Consider the following 17,446-nt stretch of genomic DNA (forward strand, 5'->3'; position numbering starts at 1 on the left):
ATCAACGAAATAAAATCGATCGCCTGTAAATCCACGTCCACCCGAATAAATCCAACGCGGCGGGGGGGCCGGCCCCCATTTGAATTTGATATTTTCGTTATTTCGAGCCGATGATTAATACTTCAGTTGTAACTCGCCTTCGTTAGAAGCGGCCACCAAGTCACCGATAATTAAACAATCGACCTTTCGACGTAATTGACGTCGCGACAAATGTCCCATTGTTCGAGGAGCAGCGGGCGGGCGGCGGCGGGCCGCGGAACCCCCCCAAAGTGGGGCGCACGGGACGTTCAGAAAATCCGGAAAAACGTGGGCAAAAAACAATCGGCTCGGAATTAACATAAATTATTCGATATTGTTTATGTTAATGCGGTTTTTGGTACGAAACGGGTCCGGAGCGAGAGGCGACCCGGCGGCCACAGGAAATATTTATTCAAATCCGCGTCGATGATTTATGTAATTATGTTATTTGCTTTTCGGACGGTTCGACTAATGAGGCACCAAGTAATATGATACTATGTTTTATTATAAATCATTATTTATTAACGCTTACCTTTATTATAAATAGGCACTATTAAATTGTTGACTAAACAGATAAATTCCTAAAATCATCTTTCAAATTTATTCGCTGGAAATCTTGTTATTGTTATGCAACAATCGATTGCCACTACTCCTATTTTAAAAATGTCCTCCCTTAGTATATTTTTTGTAAGAATACACAGAGTGGAAGAAGATTCAGAATAGTTTCCTCTTCTATTTTAAATAATAAATAATTTTATTTCCCAAGTAAATTTTTGTGTCCGTGGAACAATCTGGTCTTGTTGGAAACGAGGCTACGGTCCTGAGCCGGGGGATCGAGCGCACGGCCAAGTGACAACCGAGATCTAAAAACATTTATCTTAGTTAGCTAGCTCATTGTTAAATATGACACTGCATTTTGTTACGGAGATAGTTATAGATCATAATCCCCGTTCCTTCTTCGCCCCGCGTCTTCGGCGCGTCTCTCATCTCTCCCCGCCTTTTATTCCGTTTCCCGGACGGAAAAGTGTGAAATCCGGTCGGATTATCGTCGTTCGCGAGTCAAAACATGATTAAACGAAATATTTATCGCCCGCTTTCGGCCGTGATTTACAATATTATAATGAAAAAGCGATGTCGCATTTGAATAAACACTAATATTTATGGGACGTACGTAATTTATCGTTTTTATTGGCGATTTTCGACGCGAATCCGAATTATTTAACGTGTCGTTCACCCGCGACGACGTTTTAAATATGTGCAGGTGTATCGGGATTTTTGCGGCTGACGTGGAAACCACCCAGCCACCCTGTAACACGGCTATAAATAAATATTACTTAGTAGACGCCGGGACAACAAAGTATCCCGTACGCGTCGTATATCAAATCGGCCGTATATTTAAAGAATATTGCATTCTACGTGAATAATATATTTATTGCCATTGTCTACAATCCATTAAAATCGCATTATATATGAATGAATGTCGCCGTCGAGTAATACTTCTATATAAAATTGAATAGTTGAATAATTCACGCCGCGACCAGTATAAACTGCCCAACACATTCTTTGCCCAACAGTTTATGCCCAATTCATTCCCGAAAACCGTTCTTTTAACTAAAAGGATATGCGCAAACAATTTAACTGCACAACCGCAGTTTCAATAAACAATCACTTCCGTAATTACGTTCGTTTAATAGCATAATTCGGCGTGGTTAATTTCGAAAACGTCAACTGTTAACTGTAATGTGTTTTTTACAACATTTAAGTTGCAATTAATAGTTTAAACAAAAGCACCTCTGGCGCCATCTATCACACTTTCGTGAAATGTGAATTATACATGGTGGCGCCACCTGTAAGAGACTACTTGAATTAAACGTGCGTAAGCAAATCAAACGACAGTTCACTTCGTGAAACTAGATCGCAGTTCGGAAAGGTCGCCGACAGATGGTGCATCTCTGACTTTTTATTAATCTTAAAAATTTGGGTGTGATTTTTTTTTGGTAAGTACAATCTTTATTTATTAGTATGGGCCATTAATTAATTATTATATTTTACAATGTAGATAATTGTATTAGTTTTTTTAACTTATTTCCAATATATTAATAAATTTTAAACACCCCTGGTGCCATCTATCACACATTGGCCGAACTTCCGTGAGTTGTAAATTATAAGTGGTGGTGCCACCTGTGGCTGGGTATTTGAATTAGACGTTCGAAAGTAAATCGAACAGTTTACTTCGTGAAACTAGGTCGCAGTTCGGAGGGGTCGCCGACAGATGATGCGCGGGTGACTTTTTATTAATTTTAAAGACCCGTAATCTAAAAATAACCTTCTTGTGTTTATACGGCGCCCATTCCATAAATGTCTGTTCGCTTCGCGGACGTCCAACAAAAATCAACGTAATTTTCGCGACGTTCGGACACTTTGCCGTGTGAGTGCTGTTCTTACATTTTCCCTTGCGAAAATCTCGTTCAAAAAAAAAAATGCCAGTGTTTCACACCAAAACCATCGAGTCTATTTTGGACCCAGTTGCACAACAAGTAAGTGGAACAATAATAATAATAATAACAATTATTATTTTTATTGTTGTTGGTGCACGTGATTGTCTTAATTAATTAATTAATATTTCGGACAACATTTCGCTCGATTGGTTCGAATTTATTTTTACCCAGCGTATTATTTTTACTTTTGCGAAGTAGGCGTGGCCCGACTTGTTGACTTTTATTAATTTTTTTTTTTTTTTTGTAAATTAGTCCATTGAAATAAAATCGGATCAATTAAATTAAACAATCAGCTGTTCGCATCTCGATCGATTACCAAATAAGGTTATGTTCTGTATAGTTTTTCGTTTACGATGAAAGGTCGAATTTTCAATGCCCACTTTTATGTAAATGTTTATTAGAAATTATTTCGCACCCACGCATATTGGGAAAACGTCACCACGTTACAAGAAATGTTACCAATTCGGTCGCAACAATATTGGTCTTATTGGAAGTTATTATTTGACAAGCTTATATTAATTGTAGTAACCTTTCAAACAGGTTTAAAATATTAATAGGCTAATTAATGTTATTTGCGATCTTCAAAGAATCGTAATTAAATTCGTATTTTATTGTTTGAAAATGTACACAAACGTCGTTTATGCCTCGTAAAATGTTATATTTTTACTCTTTTAATTATTAAAACACTAAAAACTATAAATAACTAATAAATTTAACAAATCTTAACAAACAATTATGCTAATAATTGTAATTGTGAAAAGCTGAATATAGTTTTTATAATTAAATATATATGAGTAATACACCGTTAGTCATTTCCTCAAAATATTTCAAGAATTCCAATTTACATCATTCATGGTTTGGAATACCTAAAATTCTGCGGTAAAATATGCTCAATAAACAAACGTGTTTACTTAAAATTTCTTATCAAAAGTGGTAAATTACATTTCCGATAAAATCACTATTTGTTTATTTGATAAGATTTCAATTTAATTTGATTCGGTCGCACGAAGAGTATTAATTTTAATAAACGTTCGTTCGAGTTCGTGACCTATAAAATGTGTTTTAGGGACGGGTTGATTTATCGTCGCCTTTACGTTTAGAATAAGGTCACACGAGACGCAATGCCATTTTCATTTTGTCCACCTCATTTAACAAATCACAATTTTTTTTATAATTAAACTAATTGTTTTTTCTCGTTCATCCTATCCAAGAACCTTTTTACATTGAGTTTATTGTGAGAAATGATAAAAACTTTTGAGGGGTTATTAAAAAATCTTAACAATTGAATATTTTACAGTAAAAAAAGTGTGGACATTCTTTGAAGATTTTTATAACTTTATTAAGGCATCTTGAAACATGAGAATTTCTCCACTCAATCTGACATGTTTCATAGAATTGTTCCTATTAATTTTACTAAAAAATCTTAACAATTGAATATTTTACAATAAAAAACGAGTGGACATTCTTTTAATTAAATCTTCGAACGTGTAAATATTTTCTTTGAAGATTTTTTATGGCTGACATATTTCATAGAATTGTTCGTGATAATTTTTTGTTAAATATAACAATTGAATATTTTACTTAAATAAACTGAATTCAAATAAATATCGATATAATCGAGATTAATCCAATCAGAAAATGATATTAATCTATGTTTGTGATTTGAAAAGGTGTCCAAGCTTGTAATTCTTCATGAAGATGCAGAAGATGGTGTCCCCATGCCAGATCTGGCGACCCCAGTCTCATCCGTCAGACACGCGGTCCACAATCTTGTCCAGGTACGTCTCAACCTCGTCCTCACGCACAAAATCGATATTAACAATATAAATTCAGGTGGGCAGAGAGACGATCGGCCGCAGCAGAGACCCGATCCTTAAGCAGGACATGCCGTCGACTTTGTCGCGCGTGGAGAACGCCTCACAATTGTTGCAGGAAGCCAGCCAGCTGCTGAAACAGGACCCGTACTCGAAGCCGGCCAGGACCAAGTTGATAGAAGGCAGCGGCGGAATTTTACAAGTAAGTTTCGACGCCGGAACAAATCGACGGTGAGTCACGTAAAATTAAACCACCTGCGACTTCAACTGGCTCTCGTCCAACGCAACAACAACACTTTATATTTTCGGCGTGTTGCGACAGGACTTATGTAACGAGTTATTTATAGGCCACATCCGCTCTGCTTCTTTGCTTCGACGAGTCCGAAGTCAGGAAGATCATCCAGGAGTGCCACAGAGTGTTGGATTACCTGGCGGTGGCCGAGGTGATCGAAACTTTGGACGAACTGGTGCAGTTCCTCAAGGATTTGAGCCCCTGCTTCAGTAAGGTTTCCAAAGAGGTGAACGCGAGACAAAAGGAGCTGACCCATCAAGTGCACGCAGAAATTTTGGAAAGATGTTTGGATCAAGTCAGGATGTTGACTCCCATATTGATCTGTTCCATGAAAATCTACATTCATATAAGATCTCAAGGCGGGAAAGGCATAGAAGAAGCTGCCGAAAACCGAAACTACTTGACGCAGAGATTGACCGATGAGATCAACGAAATCATTCGGGTGCTTCAATTAACCAGCTACGATGAGGAACAGTCCGACTTGGACAACTTGACGGTGCTGAAGAAACTCCAAAACGCCATCCAGAACAAGATCAACACGGCCATGGATTGGCTGCTGGATCCGGAGGCTGTAAGAGGTGGAGTTGGAGAGAAGTCGTTGAGGCAGATCATCGGCACGGCCCAGAAGGTGGCGGAACGTTGCCTTCCACAAGACGCCGACACCATCAACAAGCTGTGCTCAGAATTGAACACCATGGTTGATGCCTTGTGTGAACTGAGACAGGACGGTAAAGGGGCCACTCCTCAAGCTGAATCTTTGGCCAGGGGCATTAGGGATAAGTTGGGATTCTTGCAACAGGCTGTTATGAATGCGGTCGTCAATGTGGACAAGGCTGGGCTGCAGCAAACTGCCCATACTGTTCAAGGAAGGTAATGGATACTTCTATTCAATTCAATTTAATTAAAAAAATATATTTAAATACTAGATCTTATGTATATATATATATATATATATAAACTCAGGTTGGAACAGGCCAGGAAGTGGCTGTCGAACCCCGGACAAGACGACAGAGGCCTGGGCCAACGTGCAATCAACGCCATGGTCAACGAGGGACGTAAGGTGGCCGACGGACTTCCGGGCGTCCAGAAAGCCGAAATTCTCGAACTGTGCGACGAAGTGGACGGCCTGCGACGTCAACTGACCGATCTGTGTGCCCAAGGCAGAGGCAACACGCCCGAGGCTCACGACCTGGCTCGCAAGTTGTCGCAGAAGCTGCACCAGCTGAAGGAGAAGATCAACCAAGCCGTGGTTAACAGAGTGGTGGAGGATTTTGTCGACATTGCGACGCCGTTCAGGGAGTTCGTGGAGGCGGTGTACGCGCCGGAGGGCGAGCCCAACAGAGAGCAGCATTTCAACGAAAAGGCGCAGAATTTGCAGACTTTCGCCAACCGGGCTGTTAAAACTGCCAAGATGGTGGCGGCAGGAGGAAGTGGAGGCAATAAGAAGCTGGCGGAGGATTTGCAAAGCACCGCGCACGAAATCGAGAGTCTGACGCCCCAGTTTATTTCGGCCGGAAGCATCAGATTGAACTATCCGACGTCGAAAACTGCGGACGAACATTTCGATAACCTTAAACAACAGTACGAACAAACTATGAGCAAGTTGCGTCGATTGTGCGACGAAGCTACGGACGTAGCTGACTTTATTAAAGCCTCCGAGGATCAGATGAAGAAGCACACGTTCTTGTGCGAGGAGGCGATACAAAACAAGCAGCCGCAGAAGATGGTTGACAACACGACAGCTATTGCACGTTTAGCCAACAGAGTTTGGAATCGTGCCGACACTGAATGCAAGAACAGTGAAGACCCGGAGTTTACAGAAAGGTTGAGGCAAGCCTGGACCGACATGATTAATTGTAAAATATTATTTTATAGTTTAAAATTGAAGCTAATGTTGCTGTTTTTAAGGTGTCCCGCCGATGGTTAAAGATGCTAAAGCGGTGGCAGTCAATCCTGCTGACCAACCAGCTGTATCCAAATGGAGGGAATCCAACAAAGCTGTAAGGCAACGGATTATTACACCATTTATCCTGGTATTAATTAAATTTTTTAGCTACTAAACGCAGTGGGACAAGTAAGAAAGGCAGTTACAGTCAACCCAGACCTTCCACCACTTCCTGACTTGAACAACTTACACTTGGGTAAGTTTCAATTAACATCAAGTGGGTAATTCATGTAAATATGGAATTAATTGTTGTCCCGTACCAAAATCGTTGTGTTGAACGTGTTTTTAATTATTTCAGAATCCGTCCCGCAACACTTTATCGAAAAAGGTACAAAGACTGTTTTAAACAAACTAAACCTACAGACGTTGCACTTTAAATTATTAAACTGCAACGTTTGTACCGCATATATTTATTGTATTTTTTTTTTGTGTCAAATCTCCAAATTTACTATTAAACCTTTTATTTATTAATACTTTCCCTCCCTATCTGTAATACAATGTAAATAAGTTTCCCTATTTTTGTGGCTATTTAACGTGTTTTAAATGGACAAGTAGAAGTAACTGCGCTTGATTTAACTCTCGTAACGCTGTAAAATACACGGACTCTTGTAGTTGGGGATCAGCTTAGGAACACGCCGCTGCCAGGACGGGACTCGGGGACGTTGAGTCCCACGCAACACAGCCAGGGTCGCGTCAGCCCCCTGCCTAAGTGGGCCAGAGGTACCTCTATATCTCTATTAGTTTTTTTTTTTTCATTCTTTCATTTTTTTCGAAGGGGTTAATTTTTTTTCTTTCTTTGCATTTTGATTTTTATTTGGATGATTTTGGTTGCGGTTTTATTTTGGTAGGTTCCTTTTCGGGTCTTGGATTTTTGCATTTTGGTTGGTCTTTGGGAATCGTCGATGTTTAATAACTTATTATTTATTGAATATAGGTGTTGTTGATTTTCAAAATCTTGTTATGAAATTATACAAACATGTCCTAAACCTAAAAAGGGGGTGGAAGCATGTAGTATTCATAAGTTTTTAATTGTTTTGTGGTATAAACATACGACGTTTTTCAAACGTTTTTTCTTTTTTTCCGTTGTTTTACACACACTTTTTCAAAGCTTTTAACCACATTTTATAACTCGTCTTTTAGGCGATAACTCAGATCTGCTCTGTCAAGAACTATTACCAAACGACCATATTAACCAACGAGGTAATCAAGAAATGCTCTATTACTCTTTTGGTATCACTTTATTTGCTTTCTTAAAAATAAATGAATGGCTTTATGAATGTGAATGTAAATGTGTATGTTTTATATTATTTGTTTTATTGTTAATAAAATTTTTAAGAAATAAATTTACAGTACAATAAAAAAATTGTAGATTTGTTTCTTTAAATGTTTCAGTGTTTGTCAGATACGTGCGACAGTTACATTTTCCAGACCTTCTCCTTTCTGTACATACCAATTAAAACCACTAACTCACATTTGGGCAAAATGTAGACATAGTACCGACGGTACAGCTTCGCCATAGAAATCGTGTGTGACTAACGACTAACGTGTTTGTTCTTGCATTGCCTGAACCAGGAAATTTCAGTTTCATCCCGCAGTACATACTGGAAGACGGTAACGGTACAGTTGTAACGCCACTCGACTTCGTCCCCTTAATCATTCCGAAGAGGATGGAGCCGAGTGGTGGTCGGAACGGGTCCTAATTTGCGTGTGGTGTTTTAGATCAGGCGCCTCCACGTCCACCGCTGCCGCACGAGGGCGGCGCCCCGATGCGCCCTCCGCCACCAGAAACCGACGACGAGGATGAAGTATTCAAAACTGCACCGCTTCCAGACCAACCTATCATGGTACCGTACCGGATTGTTAGTTGTTAATTGTATTTTACGAGGTGTTGTTTAGGTTGCGGCCCACAATTTGCACCGCGAACTGCGTCAGTGGTCCGCCAAAGACAACGAATTGATCGCCGCCGCCCAGAGGATGGCCAAGCTGATGGCACGACTCTCGGAGCTGGTGCAAAACGACGACAAGACCTCCAAACGCGAACTCATAGCCACGGCCAAGCAAATCGCTGACGCCAGTGCGGACGTCACAAGGATCGCCAAACAACTAGCCAGGGAATGTACGGACAAGAGGATCAGGACGAATTTGTTGCAGGTCTGCGAACGCATCCCCACAATCGCCACGCAGTTGAAAATCCTGTCCACCGTCAAGGCGACAATGTTGGGCTCGCAGGGTAAGTACCGACAACAAAATTAATCAAAGCTGTAAATATTTCTGCTTGTTTATGCTTGACAAAGTGGATGGAAAGGCCAAAAAAGGTTCGTCACGTGCTTTAGTTTAATTTTTGCACCGAAAATACATGTTAGCTTAATTGGTGGGTTGTTTTAGGCTCCGAAGAAGACCGAGAGGCGACGGAGATGCTGGAAGGCAACGCCCAGAACCTGATGCAAAGCGTGAAGGAAACGGTACGAGCTGCCGAAGGCGCGTGCGTTAAAATCCACGCCCAGAATCACGGCAGGTTGAGATGGGTCAGGAAACAACCTTGGTACCAATACGCTTGAATCGGCACCAAATAATTTATTTGTAATAGTTTTGTTAACAATTTAACCAAGGTTTACGCGAACAGAGACTACTGATGTTTCTTCTTCCATTTTTATTATTTTGTAACTGAGAAGTGTAATTAATTGTAAAACCTATAGTGATGTAGAAATGCCTTGCCAATATGGATAATAGTTATTTTTTATAAAGCTTGTCTATTATATCTATTATAAAGTCTATGTTTACATTTGTAATTTCTAGCGAAGTGCAATAGTGCCAAAAAAAATAATGAATCGAATCTCAGCAATAAATTAAAGCAGCTGTATTTTAAAATTGTAATTTAATTATATTAGGGGTTATATTTAAATGATTAGATTATATTTATGTACGTTTTTTTTTTAATATAAGACGCTTTAACTGTTTTTTCATTTTTTATTGGATTTGTATTAATTTTTTTAACTGTTCATTGTTTGTGTTTGGAATGAAATTTTATGTAACAGTCATTAATAATTGAAATAAAATTGTTTATTTAAGTCTTGTTATTAGGTGCATACCTGAATCAACTAAATGTTATTTAATAAAAACCAGTTAATTAGTAGTGTAATAGAATTAAAATTTCCAGTTGCCTTTTTAACCCAATTCAACATGTTGTAAAATATCAATTTTGATAATTTCATAAGCAAAATCTTAAAAAACATACAGTTGAGCATATCTTGTTGAAATCTTGTAAAATGAATATTCTACAGTGAAACTAAGTTCTGACTTCTGTGAAGGGACCACTTTGGTTTAGTTTTCATTTGAGTTAAAATAAGAGTAATGCTTATTAGAACTTACGATTTATTTATGTATATTGTACAGGATAAATTACATAATTACACAATATGTGTAAATATGCCTACGACATTGTAAAAATTCGGTCATCCATTCGCCGTTTTGTTACAACATCGTCCGAAATTTCATTTTTTAAATATTACAGATTTTTCATCGGTTTTATCTTTGTTTTTCATTTTTTTGTCAAAAATCGTATTTTGCCAAAACATACCAGCCTCGTTTTTTAAAAAAAGCGTCTAACGTACATTACAGGGTTGATTGAATACTTTTGTTCACACTAATTTAATACAAAAAAAAACAACTAGAGCTGTCGTATGTTTTGAAAAAACCTGTAAAAAAATGCGTGTGTACCTAAAACGCGCCTTCACATTATACTCGTCCCGGCAAATCGGACCGAAACAAGTATCAACAACATAGCATCTATAAATTAATAAAGAACAACAATCAAATAATCGTGTATCCTCGGAATCGAAGGGGACAGGTTTCACGCAATTCCGCATGTCCGTCCGTCCGGGAGAAGGGAGAAACTAACGCAAAAAATAATTGAATAATAAAATTAGCCCTATTGGCGTTTACATACTAATAATTAATATGTACAGATATATTCGACCGTGTTAGAGAATTGCGCGAAACGTCTTAACAATCATCCACACACTAAAACGGACAAAAACACCTGTTTCAACTACTAAACATCTGTATGTTGTTCCATGATCCGGTTGCATTCATTTTTATGTATTAAAAATTATCATTAATTAAATTGTTTTTTTTTTTGTTTTTGAGTTTTTTATATATGTTTTCTTAGTTTTATTCTTGAAAAGTTAGGTTCTAGGACTCCGTGTCTCTACTGGCGTTCCGGCTTCTCCTCTCGAGGCTTCGCGCCGCCGAATATCGTCGACGATTGCGACGTCTCGGCCAGCGAGTTAACCGGATCGGCGATCGTCCGCGGCTGCAGCTTCAATCTCGGTCTTCCCGATGTGTCTACGACAAAAAAAAAAAACAAAAACGTCAACGATCGACCGTTCAATTAGGCTGCGGGTCCCGTACCTGGCATGGGATTGGGCAGATCCTCCGAAAAGCTCCTCCTGTTGTCCTGTCGCGGCCAGCCGCCGCTGTAACCTCCCGGACCGCCCCTACCGCCTCCGTCCCGGCCACCGCGTCCACCCCACTCTCTGCCGCCTCCCTGCGGCGGACCGTCGTCGTTCGGACCCCCGCCGAAGTTACCGTAGTTGCCGCGGTGTCCGCCGCCGCCTCGGTCTCTGTCGTTGAAGTTACGGCCCCCACCACCGCCGCCGCCGCGTCGGTCAAAGTCCTCGGTCGAGCCGCCGAAACGGTGGTCGCCGCCGGAGCGGAAGCCGCCACCGCGGCCTCCTCCCCTGCCGCGTCCGCCGCGGTCGAAGCCGCCGCCACGGTCGTTCCTTTTGCCTGCAACACCACCATAATCAATGCATATATTTCACTATTTAAATGTGGCAAATTTTTACCCAGTTATCTGATCTTAAAAATTAAATATTTTACGACATTGAAAAAAACGACCTACCGTCATTTGTGTAAATATTTTCCTTATTTTATAGGTCTACTGTAGGAAAACATAAGTGTATGGAGAGATCGAGCACTAATTTCTATAATTTCAGAATTTAAACTGGATGAAATTTTGTGGAAAAATAAATATTCTACATTATAACAACTAAGCTAAACACTATAAAGTCTTTGAAGCAAAGCTCCAGTAATGTTATGGACAAGCCAGTATGGACAAGCAGTTTTCAGCAAACAGAACACTCGTGAATAGATCAAAACAAGGAGTATTAAATAAACATAGACATAAGTGGTGTATCAAGGAAATGTTTTGAATGAGTAAGAAAAGCTTATCAAGAATACGGTGAACAATAAAACCAACACACCTTCAGCCACATCAATCTTTATCAGCTGTCTATTAACTTCGACCATCCCGTTCATCTGGATGGCCGATTCGAGATCCTCACTGGTATGGAACTCGACATAACAGAAACCCTTGAACCGATCCGTCTCCTTGTCCATAACCAGACGCACGTTCTTGACGGCCAGATCCTTGAAGATCTTGTTCACATCTCCCTGCACGATGCCGCTCGGCAGATTCCCTATGTAGGCGGTGAAAGGTGGCTCGCTCGGCAGCGGCTTCCTGCCGCCCCCACGACGCCCGAAATTACTGCAAACACGCACAATTCATGAGAACGGTGAAAGAAGCATGGCATTTTCGCGGGGCCGGCCGCCCGTTCAAGCGTCCGGCCCCGCACAAAACGGCGCCGCCGGTGCGCCACGCGCCGGCGAACCGTTCCGCGTTCAATTCGCGCTTATTCATCGCGCAATTTGCTGGAATAAATAAATTAAACGTACCTTCCGTCGCGATCATCGAAGTTGTTACGACCTGCCATATTTTTGTGGAAGGCGGCGCGTGCGCGTGTCGTGTACTCGCCACTGGTGCCAACCTCACATCCATTGCATGTTCTACGCGCCGGTTTTCGATTATACACTGGAATTTTGCCTGTGTCTGCCGAAATTTGGTCTGCGGTTTGTCGATCTGTCGCAGTTAGCCGACTGTCAATTTTGATGTTTGGCGAGGGAATGTTCGCGTGGTTTTTTGCGTGTCGGTCGTTCCGTTCGTGTGATGTGCACCCGGATCCTGATACTGTTGGGACGTTTTCGAACGCCGAACACCAAACCAAGCACGGTTGTCAAATTGATTCGCTTTCGATTTGTTTCGACCCTCGTTTAAACGACGGACCAAATTGTACGATGTCACCAATTTTATAAGCGACAAACGTTTACTATTACTATGCAACGCAATTTTTCAAACACACACTTTTCCGATTCACAGAAACAACAATTTAAACCGTTACTATTACCGGTCCCATGAAATATTTGTAAATGTCAACCTTGGAGTCACGTGGTGCGTGACATACAAGATTGCAACCTAACAATGTCATTTTAATGTTGGCAGACTTATGCTGGTTTGCCACGTTTATTTTACTGACTGAACAAATTTAGCATTTTTTAAAATATTAATCGAATTTATTACCGTATAGATAAATATACCAAATATTCCTTATATTATCAATTTATTGTGGGGAAACTAAGGTGTTAAAAAATAGTTTTAAAATATGGATTCTGTTAATTTCATTAGAAAATCTCAAAAAGTGAATATTTTACAACATATATATTTGAATTGACCTTTCCTATATTTCACAATTTATGTTCGTTTATTGCAATTTAAATTTTTATTTAAAATAAAGTAAAATTAAATTATATTTAGTATTTCTCTTATTTGGACATTTATTCGTAATGACGGCAACTGCGCTTAGGCAATCCACACCACCATGTAAACATTTGACAAAGTGTCGAAACTATATAAACTTTAACCAAACGCATTTGGTTTCTTCCCAGTTCCTTAGTTAGTGAATTCCCCCCTCCCCCATTCTCTTCTGACGATGGCCGCCGAAACACACGTGCCAGATTCAAATGCGCGTAAACCGCAACGCAAATTAAAAAACTCAATTCTCGACAACTTCAGCAAGATAACGAATCCAAATGAAAAAGTGCGCGTCAAAAGTGGACTGAATCTTATCGGTCAACTGGTCGAAACCGAAGAACAGGTAAGGTTAACGAAAACGTAAACATAACCAAAAAATAACATGTGTCCGAAATCAGGACGAAACCGAATTGAAGTATGCATTGGGAAGGATAATACGTGGACTGGGATCGTCCACTAGTCATGCCAGGACCGGTTTCTTTGCGGCCTTGGTCGGTTTGCTGAGTGTCAATACGGAAATAACTTGCGAGGAGGTATTTGAACAGGTCGAGAAACACTTGCACAAAACAGGCAGCAATTCTAAGCGCGTAAGTAGACATATATTGTTTAAAAGCATTGTCAAAATGTGCTTTCTTGTAGGAAAATGCAGATATTTGTTCTGGACAAATTTTGGCATGTGGTGCGATCATTAGATCAGAATTGTACCAGAAGGCTGAAGTGGAAGATCAGAAGAAAGTTATTGAGATACTTTTGTCAGCTGGAAGAGAAAGGAGTTACTTGATTTTGATATCCTATATTATTATTTTGGATTTGTTGGAAACAGTAAGTGTTTATTATTAAATAAATTTGCATAAGTTTATGAATATTGTTATAGGTGACAGATAAACATGCTCAGAAGAATATTTTTCCTTTGATTGAGTCAGAATTTTCTAAACCTTTAACAGAATACACAATTGACACTTTACATTTTCTGCTAGGTATACAGACTGTTAAACCTAAATTAATTACAGAACAGTTTTTAAAAACAACTTTGGGTATTAATACAGTCATTTGTGATGATACTTTAACAACGCTCGCCGATATTATTACTGTAAGTGTATTATTATTTAATTAAAACATTTTAAAAATATATTTGCTTTTAGACAATTCCAAGGATTACATCTTTAAAACACCCAATTTACAAACTGCTGGCAGAAAAGTTGTCAAAGTCGGAGTTATTACAGCAGTTTTTCCTAGCCTTAGATGCACATCTCACCAAACCGAATAGAAATAAGCATTTAGTTTTTGCAGAACTTTTTGCCAATATTTTGGACAATTTGGAGGATTTCAGCACAATTCCTGATTTACTAACAGAAAACTTCGTGAAACAAACAATCAACTACTTTAAATCTTTCACCAAAAACAGAAAGGATATGGAGTTTCAAAAACACATGCATGAATTCTTCGAAAAGCTCTTAGTAACTTTGAAAAAACCGACAGTTTCAACCAGTATTAAAATCGACGTTTTAAAACGTTTATTGTTTTACCCAGGCACCTTTATATTTGAAAAGATTACAAGGAGCAAAATTATACAACACATAACTTTGACCTTTGATGTGGAGGGCGTAAAAGAACTGTCAGACGTTTACTCTGACGTTGTAACTGGAAATCTGCGGATTGATATTGGTCCTAACACAAATGAAACATGGTTGAACAATGATAGATTATACGCCGCCCACATGTTGGTGAAATTGTTACGTTTACCTGTTGTACAAAAGGAAAACGATTGGAAGGCGGATAAATTAGGTTTCCTAATGAACCTCAGTCTGGTTAAAAAGGGGGGCATATCAAACATAGGTGTTGAATTAGCAGCGTCGTTAAAAGAAGCTTTTTACGGTGCCTTGGATTTAAAACCGGCTAAACTGGAGGACATTCAAACTATACTATTGAAGCTGGTCCGCAGTTTCGACGAGAAAATCAACGAATCAAACCTCGAGACAATTTTACGAAACCCCATAAGCGAAGACGAATATAAAACTTGGCAGAAAACTTTAGAAACCATCTCGAAAATCGAGAAAAAACGAAAGAAGACGCAAGGCGTTAAGTCGGTGTTTTTGACGTTGTTTTTGTATATGAGTTTGCAGATTTTCAACGATCCGAAGCTTGCCTTACAAACGTTGAAGGAACTATTCAGTTGTTATGAAAGAGTACGCAAAAATCGCAAGAACAGTTTGAATGACACGGAGGTGAATGAAACTGAAAACAGTGAAGATCCACTTTGGATTGAAGTGGTTGTTGATTTGTTCCTCAATTTGTTGTCGCACAATTCGCATCTGTTGCGCAGCGTGATAGGCAACGTGTTTCCGCATTTGTGCGGCTACTTGAACGCTACCGCCATCCATCAGATTTTAAGCGTTTTGGATCCGAAGAACGACGACAATCCTCTGTCACAAGACAGCGACGATGATGATGATGATGATGATGATGATGAGGATGATGAGTCTGATCCAGAAGGAGAGGAGGACTCTGATGAGTCTGATGAGGACGAGGATGAAGTCGACGAAGAGGAAGACGAGGATATGGGTGAGGAAAAGTCAACTGATAGACTAAGAATAGCCTTACATCAAGCTTTAAAGTCCAATAATTTGGACGACGACCAAGAATCTATCGATCTGGACCAATTAAGTGATTCTGAGGGCCAAAAACTAGATGAAGCATTGGCGGAAGCCTTCAAACAGTTCAGGCCGAAAAAAGGCAAGTCTAAGAAGCAAAACAAAGATTCTGAGACGTTGACTCACTTTAGAATAAGAGCCTTAGACTTGATTGAAATTTATTTGGATTCTAATCCTGATATGCTCCTAACATTAGAAATTATGTTGCCCCTATTACAAGCAGTTGAATTCAGCATCCGAGACGAGCACCAACAACCTTTACACATGAGACTCAAGGCGATTTTAAAGAAGTTAAGCACGTTGAAAAAGTTCGAAACGACGGACGGTGTAACTCCGGTTGTTTTGGCCGATTTACTCAAGAGTTTGCTGGAAAAAGGCACCAAAAACACGGTAATAATCCAAGAAATGGGGGAACAAATCGCCGAGTGTTGCATTTTCGTTATAAAATGCTCGTTGGGTTTGATTACCACAGAAACTCCGAAAAAAGTAAAGAAACATCTTAAACAAGATCTTACCCAAATAATAACGGAGGAACTGAATAATTTCTTCACCAAACGTGACTGTTTAACGCCGTACGTTTTGTTCAAGAACGCCCTGAACTTGTCCTGGGAGGGATCATTGGATTTGTGCTCGAATTTGTTAGGTTTCGTGCACGGTGACATCAAGCCGTTTAAAAAAGCCCAAGCGTTGGAACTGTTGAAGATATTTTTCGCCAATCAAAGATTTTTAAGTCAAAGTCCGAATAAATATAAGAAGAAACTGAAGGTGGACGTTGAAACTTTCATTCAACAAACCATAGAATTGTTCGAGGAGATGTGTGAAAATCCCGCTGAGAATAAGGTGAAAGAGAAATTCTTGTGTAACTTGTTCCACGTTTTAACCGGCATCAAATCAAGCCCTCTAAAATTCGAATTTGATTGGGAAAAAGTCGGAAATGTCGTGAGGGAATACAGGACGTTCGTCAGCTTCTCGAAAGATGCGAAGACTGCGTACAACAAACTTTGTTCCAATTTAGGCGTACCACACGTGGTCAAAATGAAGAGCATTACAAAACTGTTGGACCCAACCAAAGACGATGATGAAGAGGAGGTGACACAAAAGGTAAAAACCGACAAGAAAAAGAAGAAAAAGCTTAATAAGGACAATTTAAAATTGAAAAAGGAAGCGAAAATGTTGCGACTACAAAGTTTATCTGAAGGATTATCGAACACAGTTGGTTTTGCAAGCCAAGATTTCACGGATCAGTCACAAGATGTAGAAATGAAGGAAGTTGAGGAGATTGAAAAGAAAAGCAAGAAGAGGAAGAGCGAAAATGTGGAGAATGGGATAAATGGTACAAGTAAAAAAACTAAAGCTGACACACCCAAAAGAGCAAAGAAGAAGAAAGCTGTTTGATTTATTATTATTATGTTTTTATATTATATGATAAATTAGTTTTACATTAAATTTTTATTGTATTTTGTCTTATTTAAATATATTAAAACCTCAAAATAGTCATTTGCTTAATTATCAATTCGTACGTTCGTGAGAAAATTAAATATTTTGAACTATTAATATTAAATTATTAAAAAATTAATAT

At 39.3% G+C, this 17,446-nt stretch overlaps 3 protein-coding genes across 10 annotated transcripts; 2 read left to right on the plus strand and 1 right to left on the minus strand.

Annotated features, from left to right (window-relative positions):
• Positions 1-2,369: 2,369 nt before the first annotated feature.
• Positions 2,370-9,635, plus strand: LOC109600187 (vinculin). 8 transcript variants are annotated; one of them, XM_020016281.2, is made up of 14 exons: positions 2,370-2,555; positions 4,187-4,294; positions 4,350-4,532; positions 4,678-5,492; positions 5,586-6,478; positions 6,531-6,622; positions 6,676-6,763; positions 6,866-6,895; positions 7,180-7,287; positions 7,708-7,767; positions 8,140-8,178; positions 8,287-8,411; positions 8,464-8,797; positions 8,953-9,635. In XM_020016281.2, the coding sequence occupies exons 1-14, from the start codon at positions 2,499-2,501 to the stop codon at positions 9,123-9,125; spliced, it is 3,105 nt and encodes a 1,034-aa protein (XP_019871840.2). In that variant the 5' UTR covers positions 2,370-2,498; the 3' UTR covers positions 9,126-9,635. The 8 variants fall into 8 exon arrangements, with proteins under 8 accessions (XP_019871840.2, XP_019871845.2, XP_019871842.2 ...); XM_020016286.2 differs by lacking the exon at positions 7,180-7,287; XM_020016283.2 differs by lacking the exon at positions 8,140-8,178 and having other exon boundaries at positions 2,371-2,555.
• A 287-nt stretch (positions 9,636-9,922) lies between these two features.
• Positions 9,923-12,789, minus strand: LOC109600144 (eukaryotic translation initiation factor 4H). The gene is made up of 4 exons (XM_020016229.2): positions 12,304-12,789; positions 11,832-12,115; positions 10,978-11,355; positions 9,923-10,911 (listed from the first exon to the last, which is right to left on the minus strand). The coding sequence occupies exons 1-4, from the start codon at positions 12,339-12,341 to the stop codon at positions 10,775-10,777; spliced, it is 837 nt and encodes a 278-aa protein (XP_019871788.1). The 5' UTR covers positions 12,342-12,789; the 3' UTR covers positions 9,923-10,774.
• A 588-nt stretch (positions 12,790-13,377) lies between these two features.
• LOC109600197 (myb-binding protein 1A) lies at positions 13,378-17,362 on the plus strand. The gene is made up of 5 exons (XM_020016305.2): positions 13,378-13,559; positions 13,615-13,803; positions 13,856-14,038; positions 14,091-14,306; positions 14,359-17,362. Exons 1-5 carry the CDS (start codon positions 13,395-13,397, stop codon positions 17,260-17,262), a joined length of 3,657 nt encoding a protein of 1,218 aa, XP_019871864.2. The 5' UTR covers positions 13,378-13,394; the 3' UTR covers positions 17,263-17,362.
• Positions 17,363-17,446: the final 84 nt, after the last annotated feature.

Source organism: Aethina tumida, chromosome 6, assembly GCF_024364675.1.
Source record: "Aethina tumida isolate Nest 87 chromosome 6, icAetTumi1.1, whole genome shotgun sequence".
In the NCBI taxonomy this organism is placed as follows: Eukaryota; Metazoa; Arthropoda; class Insecta; order Coleoptera; family Nitidulidae; genus Aethina; species Aethina tumida.

What these genes read in the sequence shown, in the direction of transcription:
- LOC109600197 (XM_020016305.2), top strand. Translation starts at nt 13,395, where the DNA reads ATGGCCGCCGAAACACACGTGCCAGATTCAAATGCGCGTAAACCGCAA. An exon ending in TTTTGGATTTGTTGGAAACA is followed by an intron (nt 14,039 to 14,090) that starts GTAAGTGTTTAT and finishes ATATTGTTATAG; the next exon opens with GTGACAGATAAACATGCTCA. An exon ending in CGCTCGCCGATATTATTACT is followed by an intron (nt 14,307 to 14,358) that starts GTAAGTGTATTA and finishes ATTTGCTTTTAG; the next exon opens with ACAATTCCAAGGATTACATC.
- LOC109600144 (XM_020016229.2), bottom strand. Translation starts at nt 12,341, where the DNA reads ATGGCAGGTCGTAACAACTTCGATGATCGCGACGGAAG. An exon ending in AAAGATTGATGTGGCTGAAG is followed by an intron (nt 11,356 to 11,831) that starts GTGTGTTGGTTT and finishes GTGGTGTTGCAG; the next exon opens with GCAAAAGGAACGACCGTGGC. An exon ending in TCTGCCCAATCCCATGCCAG is followed by an intron (nt 10,912 to 10,977) that starts GTACGGGACCCG and finishes TTTTTGTCGTAG; the next exon opens with ACACATCGGGAAGACCGAGA.
- LOC109600187 (XM_020016281.2), top strand. Translation starts at nt 2,499, where the DNA reads ATGCCAGTGTTTCACACCAAAACCATCGAGTCTATTTTGGACCCAGTT. An exon ending in CGGTCCACAATCTTGTCCAG is followed by an intron (nt 4,295 to 4,349) that starts GTACGTCTCAAC and finishes ATATAAATTCAG; the next exon opens with GTGGGCAGAGAGACGATCGG. An exon ending in CGACCATATTAACCAACGAG is followed by an intron (nt 7,768 to 8,139) that starts GTAATCAAGAAA and finishes TGCCTGAACCAG; the next exon opens with GAAATTTCAGTTTCATCCCG.